This window comes from Neodiprion fabricii, chromosome 4 (assembly GCF_021155785.1).
Source record: "Neodiprion fabricii isolate iyNeoFabr1 chromosome 4, iyNeoFabr1.1, whole genome shotgun sequence".
NCBI classification, from domain to species: Eukaryota; Metazoa; Arthropoda; class Insecta; order Hymenoptera; family Diprionidae; genus Neodiprion; species Neodiprion fabricii.
This window is the reverse complement of record NC_060242.1, coordinates 34,580,551-34,600,394: the sequence shown is the minus strand read 5'-3', so window position 1 is coordinate 34,600,394 and position 19,844 is coordinate 34,580,551. Positions and strand designations below refer to the sequence as shown.

The 19,844-nt window shown below is 37.6% G+C and overlaps 3 protein-coding genes across 9 annotated transcripts in view; 2 read left to right on the top strand and 1 right to left on the bottom strand.

The window, feature by feature from the left end:
- LOC124180301 (microtubule-associated protein Jupiter-like) overlaps positions 1 to 1,349 on the top strand; it is a 58,014-nt gene extending 56,665 nt beyond the window's left edge. For all 7 annotated transcript variants that reach the window (XM_046565641.1, XM_046565645.1, XM_046565644.1 and 4 more), the window contains one exon: positions 251 to 1,349. In XM_046565641.1, coding sequence (XP_046421597.1) covers positions 251 to 441 — 191 coding nt within the window. In that variant the 3' untranslated portion in view covers positions 442 to 1,349. The remainder of the gene's footprint in view (positions 1 to 250) is intronic.
- A 124-nt stretch (positions 1,350 to 1,473) lies between these two features.
- On the bottom strand, positions 1,474 to 8,735 carry LOC124180294 (probable DNA mismatch repair protein Msh6). The gene is made up of 21 exons (XM_046565618.1): positions 8,435 to 8,735; positions 7,613 to 7,819; positions 7,390 to 7,490; positions 7,054 to 7,116; positions 6,696 to 6,899; positions 6,476 to 6,610; positions 6,239 to 6,374; positions 5,850 to 6,130; positions 5,603 to 5,728; positions 5,409 to 5,493; positions 5,127 to 5,311; positions 4,875 to 4,972; positions 4,657 to 4,812; positions 4,425 to 4,582; positions 4,251 to 4,339; positions 3,798 to 4,088; positions 3,462 to 3,680; positions 3,113 to 3,292; positions 2,827 to 3,004; positions 2,580 to 2,731; positions 1,474 to 2,456 (listed from the first exon to the last, which is right to left on the bottom strand). Exons 1-21 carry the CDS (start codon positions 8,565 to 8,567, stop codon positions 2,199 to 2,201), a joined length of 3,435 nt encoding a protein of 1,144 aa, XP_046421574.1. The 5' UTR covers positions 8,568 to 8,735; the 3' UTR covers positions 1,474 to 2,198.
- An 8,737-nt stretch (positions 8,736 to 17,472) lies between these two features.
- Positions 17,473 to 19,844, top strand: LOC124180728. Its single transcript, XM_046566474.1, has 7 exons — positions 17,473 to 17,721; positions 17,983 to 18,179; positions 18,241 to 18,460; positions 18,561 to 18,685; positions 18,825 to 18,924; positions 19,540 to 19,695; positions 19,785 to 19,844. The coding sequence occupies exons 1-7, from the start codon at positions 17,473 to 17,475 to the stop codon at positions 19,842 to 19,844; spliced, it is 1,107 nt and encodes a 368-aa protein (XP_046422430.1).

Here is a 19,844-nt window from a genome sequence, read left to right as displayed (position 1 = left end):
ATTCAATAGAGTAATTAACTTTTTTTATTCATTGCCTGACAACTGATATTATTATAATTAAGATGAGAAAGCAAAATTAAGAAATTGATAATGACCGATTAACAAATGACAGTTTCAAGGTTCGACGCCAATTTTTTTGAAGGTAACGTGCCAGAGGGCTAATTGTGCAAAAGAAAAATGAATGTTGAATGATTATTCAAGTTCGGTCAAATTTATGTTGCTAAAATCGTTCGATGATATCTCTCTATAGATGGCAACCCCGTAACTGGTACAGGATACACAGGAAACACAGAGAACAACAGCGCTCCGGTGCAAAATGGAAATGGCAATGTCTCTGAGAAAGTAAACGGATCATCTACTGGCTCAGCATCACCACCAGCCCCAGCAGGACAGCCACGTACTCGCGTGCCTCCAGGGGGCTATTCTTCAGGTCTCTGGTAGACATCGTCGATGGACTTAATTATCCAACAGCACTTTGATACTGTCGTTACTTCCAAATCCGAAAACCTCACTGACTGACTTTTTATTATTATTACTATTATTATTATTATTATTATTATTAATCAAACTTTATTAATTCGAGGATATTGTTCACACGTAATAACCGTATTTAAATAATGAACAATGGAAGTAATAATGAATCAGTATAATTCTTTGATTTGTATTCGATCAATCAGGTTAATTGCATTTATGGAGCTATCTTTAGCATTAGGATCTCCACAATGATTAAATAAATTTATAGAAGAACGAAAAAAATCAACTCTAAGAAACAATATGAATGACGGTTCGTAATAAAACGGCATAATCAATACTTAGCAAACTATGATTGATTTTAGCGAACCTAAATTGTAAATTAGATAGTTCTTTCTCGAAAATAAAAAGTTACACTATATGTATATCAAAAAAAGTGCTTTCTTAATTTTGTGCCTTTTCACTTTTGCGTAAATCACAGAATCGATAATATTTCTAATGCGAATATAAGCTTTAAAAAGCCGCATTTTCAATACTCATATAATATTCCTATATATTTGGTTATAAATCATTACTACTAAGTACTAATAAAAAGAAAAACTCTCGGAAAAAATAATGGAAGTAAAAGGAGAAGTAAAAATATGATAACTTGAATATTAGCTGCATAGTTTTTGCTCCGGCATCGCTATCATTACACAATGTAATCTTTATATTTATTTCAGTCTATAAGATTGTATCCCCTTTTCACAAATAGGGTGTTTACGTGATTGTTCGATTTTGAGTAGAAAGAAAAAAAAACTACAGTTTGTAACCTACCGCATTTCCATGAAAATACCTTTTTGTACTTTTGGCCTCAAATAAACATTTTGTAAAAACAACATAAATGATTCCTTTTTGTATAAGTATAATAGAAACCAACGCAAACGTTTGGTAAGGATTGTTTTCGGTTTATACAGGAATGTAAGTGTAAGCACATAAAGAAAGCATGAGTCAAATACCAAGAAATAACACATTTTTATTAGAAGCTTACGAAAATAATATATCGCAGAAACAAAAGAAACACGACTTGTAGAATTCAGTAATAATTGTAAACTAAGGAGAAGATTTCTTATTTTGTACTTTATCAGAAGACATTACTATTACATAATTTAAGTATGTCATGTTTGGCGTGCTGGTATTTTTTGGTTTTTTGATTAATCAATTTCTATTTTTTTTTAAATCGAAACTGGTTTCTACCATTAAATATGGGAAATTGTATTGCGGAAAATGTGACTTAGGTCTCGGCATACAATTTTCCACTTGTACACAATATTGGCAGTAAAACAAGATAGAAAATAATCAAATATTCAATTTTGTACGAAATGGTATGTGAAAATAGTTCGATCAACAAACTTTGAGGACGAGCATATCAAAAATATTAAAGCTCAACTTACAACGTACAAAAACCGCATCTATTAATTATATTCAAGAAACTTAAACCATGAATGTAAGTTTACAAAATTTGTACAAGATGTTGTAGGCGTGAAGTGTTTTAGATTTATATTGAATGATATTGGCACTAGAATGTTCGAAGTGTGACATAGTCATTATTTGAAATTGAGTGCACGTAGTTAACATATATATATTGATTTCAAATAACTACAAATATTTGATACTTAATACTGACGGTAGCAACGAAATCCGTTGGGCCAACTATTGATTATATTTTGAAACGAAGCATCAAGCCGTTACTTTAAAGCTGCAAGAAGGGTTTTTAGGTCACTTTTGCCCTTAAATAGAGCAACAAGGAAGTGCCTCTGGTTGACTTCATTTTCCAACTTGCTGGCTATCTCATGAGCTTTTAGAGTGATTTTTGATGAAATTCCAGCCAAACGAGCTGCATTGAAACCGTAAGACTTTGGACATGCACCTTTGCTCAGTTTGTACAAAAACGTTACTGTTTCCTGTGAAACCTCTTCTTCCTCCTCAGTTTCTACCATACACGCCTGGAAAATAATGATATGTTTGTGAAGTTGCTTATCTGTACAAAAAGTTGCATGCTTATGAGTTGTGTACCGATTTCAAATTAATTTCTGAGTAAGACAAATATCGCCAGTGAATTTAATTACCATGTGGCTCAAGCTAACGTTCTTGTCCAATTTATAGTCTTCTACCAAGGCATGATAGTGAGTTGAAAATAGGGTGCGACACTTCCGTTCCTTCAGAGCGCCGACAACCGAAGCTGCAATTGCTGTTCCGTCGTAAGTTGAGGTGCCTCGTCCTGTTATGTTATCAATAAAATGTACGATATTGAAACTGAAAGGTGGGTGGTAGAGTTATAAGAAAAATTCATGATGTAAAGCTTCATTATATTACCTAATTCATCCACCAGAACCAGTGAGTTTGGTGTTGCGTGCTGAAGTATAGTTGCAGTTTCGCTCAACTCCACGAAGAAAGTACTTTGCCCAGTTAATATATCATCATTGGCACCCAAACGAGTGAAAATACGATCGACTAATGTCAATCGGCATGAACTTGCGGGAATATGACAACCCTGTGTACAGGGATCAAAATAATTATATTAGTTTATCCTTAATCTCTATTTGTAAGCAGAAGCTGGATATCACTCAAAGCGAATCATTGTATTTAATATCTGACTTACAATTTGGGCCATGATTGTAAGGAGACCAACTTGACGCATTACAGTTGACTTTCCTCCCATATTAGGCCCAGTTAGAATGACAAGTGACGCGGAATCTTCTGTTCCCAATAAAGTGTCATTTGGTATAAAGTCGTCAGATGTAACACACGGATGCCTCCCATCTCTTATGTCAATAAAAGCCTGAGGGATTTAGAAGTAGGTCATAGTAAGCGAATTTTGTGTAGTATTCTTAATAGCTTGAACGTATATTAATGTTGAACGTTAAGGGTCCTTCAGAATTATTTGAATTTAGGTAAGGCACGAATTTTTATGATGATAGTGAAATACTTAGTCATAATAGAGTACATACGCTTTTTTCACTCATAAGATCTTCTATTACAGGGACAGACATCTCGGCGCTTTGGGAATATTCAGCAAATGCAGTGAGGACGTCTAGTGTAGCCAATTGGTAGACAGCCGAACACCATACATCGTATTTTTCGCTAAATTTAGCAAATATCCTTCTGCTTATATCTTTTAGCACTTTGTCTTTGTTAGTTTCTGCGGCAATCTGTCTTTCCAAAAGCTCCTATGACAGTGTAATACATATTATATGATAGCTATGAATCAAGACTAGCGCTGTGTAATATTTGAAAGTAGCAAAACACTTTCAGTTGTAACTATTGGTCAATCGATTAATACATACTTTGGCTTCAGCAGTGTAATAGCGTCTGAAACCTTTGCGCTGTGACTGAAGTTCATAATCTGTGGTAACTTTCCTCAATTGGGAATCGGGAACTTCAATTTGAAAACGTTTTTTCTCAGTACCGAAGTAATTCACCTTTACTCCGAAATGTTTTCTCTGTTGTTCCAAGTATTTTTCTAGATCTCGTTTTATTTCAGACACTTCTTCGAGTACTGCATCATACTCTGAGTCGACTCCAGGTTTAGGTATAATACATCCTTCTTTCTTTGCTTCTTCTTGATTAAACGCACTCTGATATTACAGATAATAAGATAAACAAACCAATAGCTTAACATTAATTCAATGCTGGATACTTCTGGTATCTAGACACTTAGCTAACTTCCACTCGCGAAATGCATCTGTTTACAGGGACTGTCATTTCAAATTTACCTATAAATGTCCAGATCTACTAACCTTGAAGTAATTTAGCATCTCTTCCAATTCAGGAAAGTCACCCTCAGGATTGTGCTTAATGCACCGTTTTAGTAGATCGCATTTTACGTCTGTACGAGTAGATTGCAATGACAGATTAGGGAAGTTTCAATCATATTTTCCGGTAATATTTAACTAATATTGAGCTGAACATACCACCGATTGAATCTATAATTTTTGAAGCTTCCTCAAATCCATGAAGCGCGTTTGTAAAGTCCAGGATTCTTCGTTTAGAATACGTTTTACTTTCATACATGATAGCTCTTGCATCCGGATGACTTTGTCCCTTTGCAAAATTACCTTGAGCATGTATTCTGCAGATCGGAAATATATTACACACCATGTCTATTATAGCGGCATTTTAAGGAAACCAAATTCATATACATACTTGCTCAATAATCTCTCAAGGTCTGGGAGGGGAGCTAATGAGCCGCGAACATTTTGCATAATTTCAATTTTATCAATTAGCTCGGTAACTGCTTGCTGCCGTTGCATTATTTCAGATTTGCGGCAAGATGGTCGGCAAATCCATTCGCGTAACAATCTGTGAGTTATATTGACTGGTTGATTTTCATGAAACGAGAATTGTTTTCAGGATATCCTTACCGTTTACCAAACGGGGTGCAGCAATGATCCAACATTGATATGAGCGAACCAGGCCCTCCAAGGATTCTCAGATTATTTATTGTAATGGCATCCAGTACCTGTTAAAAAAAATTCCAAACCGTATAGGAGTAATTTTGAATTTTTATTGCATCGTATAAAGTCAAGGTTCTATAGGCACGTTTGTCACATCATGTTTGCCGTAATTACTAGTAGTAATTCACGAATTACTTCTAGAGCATGTTCAAAACTTACCATATTGTTGGCAAATTTTCCTGAACTTTGCCGATCCTCATGATCAGGAGGGATCCAAGATTCGAAACGTCCTTGGGCAAGTAATTGCTGATCTATGAAACATTCTTTTAGATGAAATACACATCCCCCCAATGCAGATATGGCTAGCTCCATATTATCAGCAGCAGTGAGTCCTAAACTGTCTCCTGTTTAATAGAAATAATTTATCTTCAATAGTGTCATTAATGTTATCTAAACGGATAATGAGACACAATAGGTGAGGATTTTTTTCTTCACGCTTACCATCACTTAAATATGGCTTCAAACCTTCTGGCCAGGTAAAATCAGAATTAAACTCTGATTTGAAATATTCTCCTTCGTGTAGTTTCTGGAATTAAGATATGACAATTGCATATTGAATGAGATTGGAATGATAAAATATTTTTTATTTTTAGTTTGAACAATAATGATCAGATTCTCCCAGTTGATCAACTCACTTTGAGGGTAGTAGCAGCAGACCAAAATTGCGTCTCCCGTTGCAGTGGCTCCTTGAGTGCAGTAGCCAGCATGGTATTCAATATTTTATTCGTTCTCTCTGATATACCACCACGTTCATAAATAACCTGAGGAGTCCATATTTTCTCCTTATTACACATACCCAGTATACACAATGTATATGATTCATATTTACGTTTTCTGAAGAAGTTTTAATAAACTTGTTGTTAAAACCTATTACTATTTTACCTGTGACGGAGGAAAATGGGAAACTAGCGTCAACAGCCTCGAACTATGACGATCATCTTCAAATTGTCCAAGATGAAAACCACCAATTGAAGTATCGATAAAGCAGACACCATAAATTGACGTGGGTGTTGATGGATTAAATTTTTCTACTATTGAGAGCAAGTAAGTTGAACTTGCAGTAGAGGTTTCGCTATCCTGTGCAGTGAATACTCTCGTACCTTTACTGCTAATTTGACATATCTCTCTTTTCACAACTTTGTCAAACTTCGTAACTTGAGACACTGTAAGAATTGGCATGGTGAATATTTATCGTATTGATGCAGTTAATAATGTAGCTGTTGTTTTTTATTTCATGACTACCTCGGTAGATTACGCATAGTTACACTTACTCTTACTGACTCTGGCTGACATCATCTCTGGATTCTCGGTTTGTTCAACTCTAGCTACTTTATATCCCTTCTCTATCAAGCTTGATGCAAATCGACTATATGCTATTTCTGGAAAGCCGGAATGTGCAAATTCCCCCTGCATAAAAATAAGTAAAAATTAAGGATTCCGTGTTAATAACTTAGTGGCTGTAAATAAATATTCTCGTTCTTGAATTTTGTAATTTATGGAATACTTACACGCATATATGATAGGCCAAGTTCGTTAACACCAGTAACTGCATCCATATGATACAACTCATAAAATTTCCCAACTTTAAAAAAGATTACACAGTCAAAATTCTTACATTTCATTTCCCACCACTGTTTCATAGCCTATAAAAGATAGTAGACTGATTAGATTTTACGTGAAGATGTTTTCTACGCTCTTAGTATAAAAAATACATATGTGTATATTTACAGGAGTCTGATTGATTTTGAAATAATGTGGCACGTAAAGAGTTCTTGGATCATAGTTTGGATCGCTTGGAGGCCTTTGGTGTATATCTTTGATTTTATTCGTCTGAAGGAAGTCGTATTTCAAATGACTCCAACCTTGTGTATTAACTGAACTGTTACCAGTTGTCTGACTAGGGGGATCAGAATTTTTCAGTTCAGATTTCACCTAGAACATAGGATAGTAACGATTAACACAATTTCACCATTGTTACAGCATTTTCACGGAATAAACCATATCATCTCTCAACTGAAAATTGCAAGCCATTGATGAATTTTAGAACGTCTTATTGAGTAGTTTAGAATTAAAATATAATGCTTGCCTGGGTTTTTCCACGACTGTTTTTTTTCGGCGCAGCGCTTTTTGGTTCAATATTCCTTTTTTTCTGGAAACAGTAACGAGAGATGTGTAGAGCATTCCAATCAGGTAAAAGTATTATTTAAATTGTAACAAAGAACAACAGATGACGTATGACAACCCATTCAAAAGTGGTTTCTTAGTACTATATAGTTCACAATTGAAAGAAATAAACAAAAAAAATTGCCTTATTGTGTACTATCTCAACAAGTACCCTTGTCTGTGGATCGCGACGACTAATGTTATTCTGCCTTTTTTTTTTCATAGAAGAAATAAAATAATAAGTGATATCTACTGTTACCTTGGGAGTTTCTTCATCACTTTCAACGCCAGAAGATAAAGCTTCAGACTCACTATCAGCTTCTGAGGCAGAAAATTCGGAAGAACTAGCATCGTCTTCAGCTGTAATGTAAATCATGAGTTAGAAAAATAATAATGAAATATTAGAAAGTGATTTATGCTTTGATGAGGAGGTAGGTTTTGACTGTAACAATATAAAAAATAAAATAATATAGTTCACACACTAGGCTTGTAGTCGTCTCCTGAATCATCACTGTTGTCAGATGGTATTATCAATCGTCTTCTCTTTGGCCGGCTGGTCTCATCTTCTTCTGTCTCCTTGTTTGAAGATCTTTTTCTGGTTGCCACACTTGAGGATTTGATTTGGTGCCTGCTAGTCGGAGTTCTTCTTTTGTTTTCTTTATTTGAATTTTCTTTACCTGCTTTTAGACCTATGTAAAGATTTTGACTGATTAGCGGTGGTAGAAATGAATTTCAAATTTAAATATATAATAAATGAGAATTAAACATTCGACAATTAAATCTAAATATTTGTGTAGTACAGAAACAGATACAATAGTTTGGTGGTGATTAGTGAAACCTCCATTTCAATATTTTATTGAGGATCAATATCTACTCGCAATCGATGCGTGATATATTATTATTAATGATCAAATCCAAGAAAATGTGTCTGATATCTCAGTACATGACATTAGGTCTCTAGCCAAAGTATCCTTTGTCATTTCCTGGTTATTGAAATATAGAAATTTTAACATGTTTTTTGACAACATTCACGACACTTGTTACTGTATTCCACGGTAGATTTCACTCATAAGTAAATCAGTTCCTTATGTCATTTTCAGCGTTTCGTTCGAATCGATTATTGCTTACAGGATACCCTCTAATGAGATGCTACACAAAGGAACCTCAGTTTCGTATTCTTACAACCATAATACTATTATGAATTCTCTGCAATGCTTCTTTGACGTTGGGTCACTTATACGTGTAAACCTTAATTTCATGCAGAAATGTATGAGTTGAATATGAAAAAAATTCTAATTACGTACCACGCGCACCTCTTCCTTTTTGATCGCCATTCGATTTGGGAGATTCTCGTTGGGGACTCGACGTTTCTTTGACGAGTCGCTTGTCCGTTTTGGGTGACGTAAAGTAATTGAATAGCGTATTAACCTTCGGCATTTTAATGCCTGTTTATGACAATATCGAATGTGCTGTAGTTGTGCTTTGGGAAAATTCAAATACCAAAATGTTCAATGTAAATATTTCAAATGGTTAGTAATCTACTATCCGCACGACTCACAGGTTACTCTGTTAGAGAACTTTTTGGCTAAAATCCGCGCGAAAAGGTGTTCGTGTTGACTGTTCCTAAACGCATTTGTAACCTAACATCCGTGGTCATTCTTCTGGGGAGTTTTTGAAGTAAGCCATGGAGTACGTAATTACAAGAGAGGAATTACTTTTCTACTTTGTTTTCCATCAAAGAGTAAGGTGTATTCCGTCTATAATATTTCTATGATGTCCAAGCTCAGCGGGAGTCTTCGAAGTATAGTATGGACTACGCAGGTAGAGTACGGCCAGCTGGTAGAAAGAGATAGCTACTGGTGGCGGTCAATCTCCGTCTCTTTCCAATTAGGAGCTAGCAATATGATAGAGAGAGAAAGCAATTGACCGCGACCTTGTTTTCTCTGTCTAAATCTAGCGGACACTTTTCGAAGGCCTTCATGTTGAGATTGCATAGTCCATACTATATGTCGGTGGTCTATTCTGACGTCAACTGGGGAAACTTTTCTATTGGTTCGGCAGGGATTTAATGGGCAGCAAAAGTAGCAGCAGCAGCAGCAATAATTCACTTAAAATTACCAGCACTTTCGGCGGAAGTTTTTACTGTATGAAGTTCATTCATCCCACTGAAATGTATGTTATGTACGTTCTACATATATTTCAGTGATTCGTCAAAGCGTTGACCGAAGAATATAGACACTTGCCCTAATGAGCCTAGGTGTGACAACCGCAAATCGTCGTGCGTTTGCGCCCCCTGAGATGATCCAAGGGTATAAGAGTTGCAGAACCTCAAAGAGTTACCGATTTCGACATGATGCTGGCTGCATTCACTTCCCGGTAACACAGTTTTCGCAATGGTAAGCACAAGCCAGTACTTAGCCTGTGTGTACTTACCGACTTGTCGGCGATACAAAAAATTAATAATGAGAATAAATTTATTCCAAAATTCGTAGCAAAACAGTGATTCAATCAAAGTATGAGTATCCGAGAGAAGAATGTATACGTAGATTATAAATAATAATAGATCAGATGTAATAATAATGCGGAGACCAAAAAGTATATTTGTATATGCGGTCCACGACGATATTAATATATGTGATCCATTTACGATAAATACGTTTTGCATACTATAAATTCTATAATTTTCCACGCGACAAATTATATTATCTACAATAATACGTCTATAATATGAAAATAGAAGAATTATTCATTTCGAAATGGGATTGTATTCGACACGCGCTCGATGTATTCCATAACATTAGTATTCATAATTATTCCAACAACTTTTCATTTGCTCTCTCGATCTTGAATTTTCATAGGCATAGAATCGAAACGTTGTTTTAGCTGGTCGCAAGTGAAGTATCTGCGTTGGGTAGAGGAGCAGAATTGTTTTTCGAAAAGTATTCGGATGGAAAAAAATTCAGAGTAACTGTAATACATCACGGATGCGCTAATTTTGAACGAGATGAAATGGATGCTTCGTATATGAGACGGTATTTAACGCTGCGTAGTGGTTTAAAGACCTAGAAAGGTGATAGGAAGTGAAAGAACGACGCTTCTTAACACTTCGAGTGTATTTTAACACACATTTGAAAGATACGAGCGAAATTTTTCATCATCCAACTGTCGCAGAACGGCAGCGTTATTAGCCGACCCGTTCACTGAAGAATATATCTTCAGTCAACGGCTGACCATCGAAGGGCCTGGCCGCTTGAGTCTGGAATCGGCAGGAGAGATAAAGTGCGTATTTCTTGTATAAAATGTGAAAGCTAAAATCATTATACATCATATCATATCATCATACCTCATACATCGTACATCATACATCGTACATCATACATCATCATACATAGTATCAAAGTTCGAAACCATAGTTTGGATGTCGGACGTTCAGAAAGTGACGTCACCAATTCAAAATCAGCTAGCCGAATTCCTCAGTCTGGAAACAACCGCGCAGTAGAGCGGACGGATGAGAGTCGCGCTCCGCAAATTTCGAGTACCGGGTTCTCAACCTCCCGGATCCCGCGCTTCGGGTCCGCTACGCGGTAAAACTCGACTTCCAGGATAAGCGCTCCGTGGTTCCTGGTTCATGTTTACAATAAATTATTTCAATTCGTTTTTCGCGCAACCCCAAATTCGGTAGCTGTCAGTCCGCTAATAAAATTTCTCGACTTCCAGGATAAGCGCTCCGTGGTTCCTGGTTCATATTTACAACAAATTATTTCAATTCGTTTTTCGCGCAACCCCAAATTCGGTAGCTGTCAGTCCGCTAATAAAATTTCTCGACTTCTAGGATAAGCGCTCCGTGGTTCCTGGTTCATGTTTACAATAAATTATTTCAATTCGTTTTTCGCGCAAGACCATATTCGGTAGCTGTCAGTCCGCTAATAAAATTTCTCGACTTCCAGAATAAGCGCTCCGTGGTTCCTGGTTCATGTTTACAATAAATTATTTCAATTCCTTTTTCGCGCAAGCCCAAATTCGGTAGCTGTCAGTGCGCTAATAAAATTTCTCGACTTCTAGGATAAGCGCTCCGTGGTTCCTGGTTCATGTTTACAACAAATTATTTCAATTCGTTTTTCGCGCAACCCCAAATTCGGTAGCTGTCAGTCCGCTAATAAAATTTCTCGACTTCTAGGATAAGCGCTCCGTGGTTCCTGGTTCATGTTTACAACAAATTATTTCAATTCCTTTTTCGCGCAACCCCAAATTCGGTAGCTGTCAGTCCGCTAATAAAATTTCTCGACTTCCAGGATAAGCGCTCCGTGGTTCCTGGTTCATGTTTACAACAAATTATTTCAATTCGTTTTTCGCGCAACCCCAAATTCGGTAGCTGTCAGTCCGCTAATAAAATTTCTCGACTTCTAGGATAAGCGCTCCGTGGTTCCTGGTTCATGTTTACAATAAATTATTTCAATTCGTTTTTCGCGCAAGACCATATTCGGTAGCTGTCAGTCCGCTAATAAAATTTCTCGACTTCCAGAATAAGCGCTCCGTGGTTCCTGGTTCATGTTTACAATAAATTATTTCAATTCCTTTTTCGCGCAAGCCCAAATTCGGTAGCTGTCAGTGCGCTAATAAAATTCCTATAACTTTACAATCTTGTCATAATCTTTTTGGTAAAATATGTCGATAAAAAAATTATATCAAACCTTACACATTATTTTTGATTTGTTCTCACGCTGAAAATATTTATTAGTATTCGAGGTATAACTCGAGGTGGTTGGCGGTTTTCGTTGGAGGTAGTTAGGGGTGGTTGCGGGTAATCTCGGTGATTCAGGAGGAGGGGGACGAGGATTTGTGCTCGGTGAGTAAAACACTTTTATAATATTTCATGGCAATTGTAATTATATTTCATCTGAAATATTACAAACTTGTCACCTTTACAATAAATTATTTCAATTCATTTTTCGTGCAAGCACAAATTCAGTTGCTACGAATAAGCTTATACAATTTATTATATTATTAATTAATTATTTAATATTCTTATAATATTTGATGGCAATTGAAATTATATTTCATCTGAAATATTACAAACTTATCACCTTTACAATAAATTATTTCAACTCATTTTTCGTGCAAGCACAAATTCAGTTGCTACGAATAAGCTTATACAATTTATTATATTATTAATTAATTATTTAATCAATTACTCAATTATATTAATCCTTACACAATATTTTCGATGTGTTCTTATACTGAAAATATTTATTACTATTCAAGGTATAACCTGAGGTGGTTGAAGGTGGTCGGAGGTGGACGAGGAGGAGGACGAGGAGGACGAGGATTTGTGCTGGGTGAGTAAAACACTTTTATAATATTTGATGGCAACTGTAATTACATTTCATCTGAAATATTACAAACTTGTCACGTTTACAATAAATTATTTCAATTCATTTTTCGTGCAAGCACATATTCAGTAGCTATGAATAATCTTGTACAATTTATTATATTATTAATTAATTGATTAATTACATTAATCCTTACACAATATTTTTGATGTATTCCTATACTAAAAACATTCATTACTGTTCCAGGTATTACCCGAGGTGGTCGGAGGTGGACGAGGAGGAGGACGAGCTGGACGAGGAAGAGGACCAGGTGGACGAGGAGGAGGACGAGGTGGACGAGGAGGAGGCGGGGTGGGTCGTGGGAGAGGACCCCTCCTCTCCTCAGCGGAGGGGAGGGGGAGGGGCAGGGAAGGGGGAGAGGTGGGCGGGCAGGGGGAAGGGCAGGGAAGGGGGAGAGGTGGGCGGGCAGGGGGAAGGGCAGGGAAGGGGGAGAGGTGGGCGGGCAGGGGGAAGGGCAGGGAAGGGAAGGGAAGGGAAGGGAAGGGGAGGGGGAGGGAGGGTGGGTGGGCGGGAGGGAGGGAGGGAGGGAGGGAGGGTGGGTGGGTGGGCGGGAGGGAGGGAGGGCGGGAGGGCGGGCGGGCGGCCGGGAGGGAGGGTGGGAGGGCGGGCGGGAGGGAGGGAGGGAGTGGACAACGGATGTTAGTGCAAGTCCCCCACATGCCCACCCGCCCGCCCGGCCCTTCCCTCTCCCTCCCTCCCGCCCACCCACCCTCCCTGCCCCTCCCCTTCCCTTCCCTGCCCTTCCCCCTGCCCGCCCACCTCTCCCCCTTCCCTGCCCTTCCCCCTGCCCGCCCACCTCTCCCCCTTCCCTGCCCCTCCCCCTCCCCTCCGCTGAGGAGAGGAGGGGTCCTCTCCCACGACCCACCCCGCCTCCTCCTCGTCCACCTCGTCCTCCTCCTCGTCCACCTGGTCCTCTTCCTCGTCCAGCTCGTCCTCCTCCTCGTCCACCTCCGACCACCTCGGGTAATACCTGGAATAGTAATGAATATTTTTAGTATAGGAATACATCAAAAATATTGTGTAAGGATTAATGTAATTAATCAATTAATTAATAATATAATAAATTGTACAAGATTATTCATAGCTACTGAATATGTGCTTGCACGAAAAATGAATTGAAATAATTTATTGTAAACGTGACAAGTTTGTAATATTTCAGATGAAATGTAATTACAGTTGCCATCAAATATTATAAAAGTGTTTTACTCACCCAGCACAAATCCTCGTCCTCCTCGTCCTCCTCCTCGTCCACCTCCGACCACCTTCAACCACCTCAGGTTATACCTTGAATAGTAATAAATATTTTCAGTATAAGAACACATCGAAAATATTGTGTAAGGATTAATATAATTGAGTAATTGATTAAATAATTAATTAATAATATAATAAATTGTATAAGCTTATTCGTAGCAACTGAATTTGTGCTTGCACGAAAAATGAATTGAAATAATTTATTGTAAAGGTGACAAGTTTGTAATATTTCAGATGAAATATAATTTCAATTGCCATCAAATATTATAAGAATATTAAATAATTAATTAATAATATAATAAATTGTATAAGCTTATTCGTAGCAACTGAATTTGTGCTTGCACGAAAAATGAATTGAAATAATTTATTGTAAAGGTGACAAGTTTGTAATATTTCAGATGAAATATAATTACAATTGCCATGAAATATTATAAAAGTGTTTTACTCACCGAGCACAAATCCTCGTCCCCCTCCTCCTGAATCACCGAGATTACCCGCAACCACCCCTAACTACCTCCAACGAAAACCGCCAACCACCTCGAGTTATACCTCGAATACTAATAAATATTTTCAGCGTGAGAACAAATCAAAAATAATGTGTAAGGTTTGATATAATTTTTTTATCGACATATTTTACCAAAAAGATTATGACAAGATTGTAAAGTTATAGGAATTTTATTAGCGCACTGACAGCTACCGAATTTGGGCTTGCGCGAAAAAGGAATTGAAATAATTTATTGTAAACATGAACCAGGAACCACGGAGCGCTTATTCTGGAAGTCGAGAAATTTTATTAGCGGACTGACAGCTACCGAATATGGTCTTGCGCGAAAAACGAATTGAAATAATTTATTGTAAACATGAACCAGGAACCACGGAGCGCTTATCCTAGAAGTCGAGAAATTTTATTAGCGGACTGACAGCTACCGAATTTGGGGTTGCGCGAAAAACGAATTGAAATAATTTGTTGTAAATATGAACCAGGAACCACGGAGCGCTTATCCTGGAAGTCGAGAAATTTTATTAGCGGACTGACAGCTACCGAATTTGGGGTTGCGCGAAAAACGAATTGAAATAATTTATTGTAAACATGAACCAGGAACCACGGAGCGCTTATCCTGGAAGTCGAGTTTTACCGCGTAGCGGACCCGAAGCGCGGGATCCGGGAGGTTGAGAACCCGGTACTCGAAATTTGCGGAGCGCGACTCTCATCCGTCCGCTCTACTGCGCGGTTGTTTCCAGACTGAGGAATTCGGCTAGCTGATTTTGAATTGGTGACGTCACTTTCTGAACGTCCGACATCCAAACTATGGTTTCGAACTTTGATACTATGTATGATGATGTATGATGTACGATGTATGATGTACGATGTATGAGGTATGATGATATGATATGATGTATAATGATTTTAGCTTTCACATTTTATACAAGAAATACGCACTTTATCTCTCCTGCCGATTCCAGACTCAAGCGGCCAGGCCCTTCGATGGTCAGCCGTTGACTGAAGATATATTCTTCAGTGAACGGGTCGGCTAATAACGCTGCCGTTCTGCGACAGTTGGATGATGAAAAATTTCGCTCGTATCTTTCAAATGTGTGTTAAAATACACTCGAAGTGTTAAGAAGCGTCGTTCTTTCACTTCCTATCACCTTTCTAGGTCTTTAAACCACTACGCAGCGTTAAATACCGTCTCATATACGAAGCATCCATTTCATCTCGTTCAAAATTAGCGCATCCGTGATGTATTACAGTTACTCTGAATTTTTTTCCATCCGAATACTTTTCGAAAAACAATTCTGCTCCTCTACCCAACGCAGATACTTCACTTGCGACCAGCTAAAACAACGTTTCGATTCTATGCCTATGAAAATTCAAGATCGAGAGAGCAAATGAAAAGTTGTTGGAATAATTATGAATACTAATGTTATGGAATACATCGAGCGCGCGTCGAATAGAATCCTATTTCGAAATGAATAATTCTTCTCTTTTCATATCATAGCTAGTCTGGTAATATAGGTAAATAGGATGGTGGGAGGTGTTCGGAAATGGTAGGAGGTGGTCGGCGCTGGCAGAAGGTGATAGGGGGTGGTCGAAAGTGGCCATTGATGGTCGGAGGTGGCAGGGGGAGGTAGGAGGTGTTCGAAAATGGTAGGACATTTCAAAAGTTAAAGTCGACGATGATCCGGTGCATCAATTTTATCGTATATCTGATAAATTATTCCTAAATACATTGAAACATATGTATTTGTAATGAAATATCATGCAATGGGCTGTGTAAACTATAAACTATAATTTCTATCAAATAGCTGCTTTTATGTCAACAGGGCTTTGAGACTCAGTGCAGTTCGTCCTCCTCCTCGTCCACCTCCGACCACCTCCAACAATCGCTAACCACCTCGAACAACCACCGATAACCACCTCGGGTTGTACCTGGAATAGCAATAAATATTTTCAGTATCAGAACATATCAAAAATATTACGTAAGGATTAATATTTAAAAAGTGCTGGAATAAATTTTTTCTGGCACTATTCGGACGCAATTTTGCGAGACGAATCGATTTAGCGCAGTCCCGATACGCTGCGAGCAGCGGATAAAAAGTTACAGCCAAAAAACCAGAACCTCAGATTTCGACATTTTTCAGCAGGTGCATTTTCCTTCGTAACTTCTTTCCTATTGATCCCACGCTCCTTTCGCTGCGTTTTCTGAGTTCCTGGGGGTCCAATTAGTCAGGAAACGGTCGTTTAGATCGAATCTGAAACTAAAAATTTTCGGCTCCAAAAATGAAGAAAAAGTAAGGCTAACCCCTTTGCATTTTTGGCGAAAATTTTCGCGATTTTGAAAAGTGCTGGAATGAATTCTTTCATGCACTATACCGACGTAATTTTGCGAGAGAAATCGATTGGGCGCAGTCCCAATACGCTGCGATCAACGCATCATGAGTTACAGCCAAAAAACGAAAACCTGTGATTTCGACATTTTTCAGCAGGTGCTTTTTCCTTCGTATTTTCTCTCCTGTTGATCCCACGCTCTTTTTGCTGCATTTTCTGAGTTCCTGGGGGTCCGATTAGTCAGGAAAGGGTCATACAAATCAATTGTGATTATAATTTTTCGGTCCAAAAAAAGGTAAGCCCCCTTTATCCCTTTGGATTGTTGCTGAAAATTTTTACGATTTTCATAATTGCTGGAATCAATTCTTTGATGCACTACGTCGACTTAATTTTCTAACAGAAATCGATTGCGTTTAGTCCAAATATGCCATCAGCTACTTCATCTCGCTCCTTCATTTTCTCTATATTTTCACATTGCCGATTAACAATCCTAGATTTTTAAATTCTTCGAATAAAGATGTGATTGAGTACCATTGACCTAACCACGTGGGTTTCAATGCGCGGCAACTTGCCGTTGCGTCGGTGCTCAGTTTTCAAGCTATTTGTTTTTTAACAGCTGAACTTATTTGCAACGCTAAGCAAACCATACATAAAGTTTTGAACTTTCTCTTCCAGTTTAATATACCACAACTGGCCGAAATGATTGGCTGTCATTAAGTATTCATGCAATGTACGCATAATAATCACCCGTCGAACTTAGTCCACTTTATCGTTGTTCAAGCAAAATACGTAATGGACAATAGATGATTTACGTTTGAACTAGCATTGTGCATTCAAACTTGACCCTTTGAACATCTAAGTACTAGATACCATGATTGATTCTGAAGCTAAGAAACAGTATGATCATTTCTTGAGTCTCAATGTGTTGTTATTGAAAGCTGGAGGAAGTTCCGGCGATCAACATTTGTTGAAACGTCCACTAGGGTTAGTGACATTAGCTTTTTTAACTGTTTGGTCTGTTGGCGAATGGCATCAAGTTATTGTAAATCTCAAAATCGACGAGGAAATTACCGTTCGTGGAATTGGTGCAATATTTTCTGGATATTTGGCAACAACTAAGGTATACCAATGAGCGATAATTGTGAAATCAGTTGATTACTTCATTCGCATTTATCTAATTTCAAACGTACAGATTAAGAATAATTAAATATTGGGACGAAATAATAAAATAAAATGGGGTAATAGTTTATTGTTAAAACTCAGGCATAAGTAATGTCATTGGTTATTATTTGAAAAATGATCTTGACCGTGCAGTATAAGTGTTGTTTCCAAGATCCGCAACAACATTAGTTATTCACCGAGTTGTTGAATATTCTTGCAGGGACTCAGTCTCATTTTCCAGGCTAAGCAGCTCCGCGAGATTTTGCTAAGCTTATCGGTGATGTGGGAGGACCGGTATCAGGTGGAGCAAAATAGAACCGTCATGCTGACCAAGGCGAAGAAGGCCTATCATATGACCATTTTTTATTTCATAACATGCATGTTAATGTCCGCTGTTTTTCACCTAAATCCTTACAAGTAGGTGAAATCTGTACTGGTAATTGTAGATTGCGCAATTGTGATGGTTTTTTGTTTTCAGGGTTCTGTTGGAACAGTATTTTGAATCAAAAACAGTTAATAACGCGTACAATTTCACGACCATTATGCCCGTGAAATATCCCTTCGACATTAATTATGTTGGCAATTACATTCCAGTGATGATCGTCGAACACGCTATAACAGTGTTCTTTTTAATTTACCTAGCATCAACGGATACGTTGTTTTTCCAGCTGCTAACTCACCTGTGTCTTCATTTTAAGGTATTTAAAATCCAGCTACTTGAAAAACCTCACGCAAGCAAACACTTGAGTGAATAATAAAGAGTAAGTAAATGTTGAAACATTTTGCAACTATTCGCAGCTTCTTCAATACGATTTAGAATATATTATTGAACAAACTACGTCGACAGCTGTTTCGGACGAACAAAAATGTAAAGTATCTCTAAGGCTGTCCAAGATTGTCAATCGTCAGAATGAATTGTACTTGTAAGTGTTTTGAATGGATGAGTATTGATTTATCTGAATACGCTGTATATAAGCCTATTTATCCTAGTGTTTGAGAATTAGTACTTATACTATACATTCAATACAGAATATATCGTTCTTATCATCCACGTACCTACAGGTTGTGCGAGAGAGTAGAAAAAATATTTCGTCCAATATTCTTCGCATCAATGCTCGTAACGTCTCTCACGATTTGTCTATCTCTTCACCAGATACAACAGGTAGATCAACAGTACATGAAAATCAAAGATTGCATTTTAATCTAAGTGTACTCTCTCATCCATCTAGATTTGAATTAGAGAAAATTCACTGATTTCTAGATATAAGTGAACCACTGCAAAAAAAAAAAAAAAAAAACTGCATATCCATTCAAGATTCAGTGACTCCACAATTTTTTTTTTACTGATTATACACTGGTTTTTTCCAGTGGCATTATACTTATAACTGTTTCATATTTAGAGAGTATGAACTTTTGTAAAGAGTTGCTCAATCAAGGTTTAAATTAACTTTTACCCACACTGAATTGAACTCTTCGATATTTTAGATGTTCGCTGTCGGTCAATTTTTCGAAACATTAGGATAATTGTCACACGGTGTTGTACTCCTGACTGAAAGCGCAATTTATTGTGGGTGCTCAACTATGTTGAGCAACGAGGTGAGTGAGCTCATTACCAGTTACAAAAATGACAGTGCTGTTTGCTATCACTATTCACTTTCATGATTGTTTTCACGTATCGCATTTAGAATTTTTCAGACAGCTGAAATAATTCTTGTGTATTATTATACCTAGCCATGATAAACGGAGCGATATAACTAGCTTTAATTTTCATGACAAGACCGAGTTATTAGCAATCGCTGCTTACAACTGTCCGTGGCTATGTTTCGGAAAGCAAATTTGCAATCAGTTGAAATTTCTGATCCTTCGATCCCAAAAAGCATTTCGCTTTACAGCTAATGGATTTTTCAGACTTGATCTGCCTCAGCTAACTACCGTAAGCATACCGATGATATAAAATTGAGTCATATTTATTATTTGATTACGGTCACTAGCTTATCTGATCTCGTGCTACGATCCTTGCAGATTGTTAGTGCTGCAGCTACGTACTTTACTCTTCTAAACACGCTTGTCAAGCAGAAATAA

Bases quoted from the DNA above. Each gene is read 5' to 3' on its own strand.
- LOC124180294 (XM_046565618.1), bottom strand. From the start codon at position 8,567: ATGCCGAAGGTTAATACGCTATTCAATTACTTTACGTCACCCAAAACG. The intron at 5,729-5,849 runs GTAAAATAGTAA...TGGACTCCTCAG, and splicing joins CCCATTTTCCTCCGTCACAG to GTTATTTATGAACGTGGTGG. The intron at 4,089-4,250 runs GTTAGTAGATCT...CTGTAATATCAG, and splicing joins AGATGCTAAATTACTTCAAG to AGTGCGTTTAATCAAGAAGA.
- LOC124180728 (XM_046566474.1), top strand. From the start codon at position 17,473: ATGATTGATTCTGAAGCTAAGAAACAGTATGATCATTTCTTGAGTCTC. The intron at 18,461-18,560 runs GTATTTAAAATC...AACTATTCGCAG, and splicing joins ACCTGTGTCTTCATTTTAAG to CTTCTTCAATACGATTTAGA. The intron at 19,696-19,784 runs GTAAGCATACCG...CGATCCTTGCAG, and splicing joins ATCTGCCTCAGCTAACTACC to ATTGTTAGTGCTGCAGCTAC.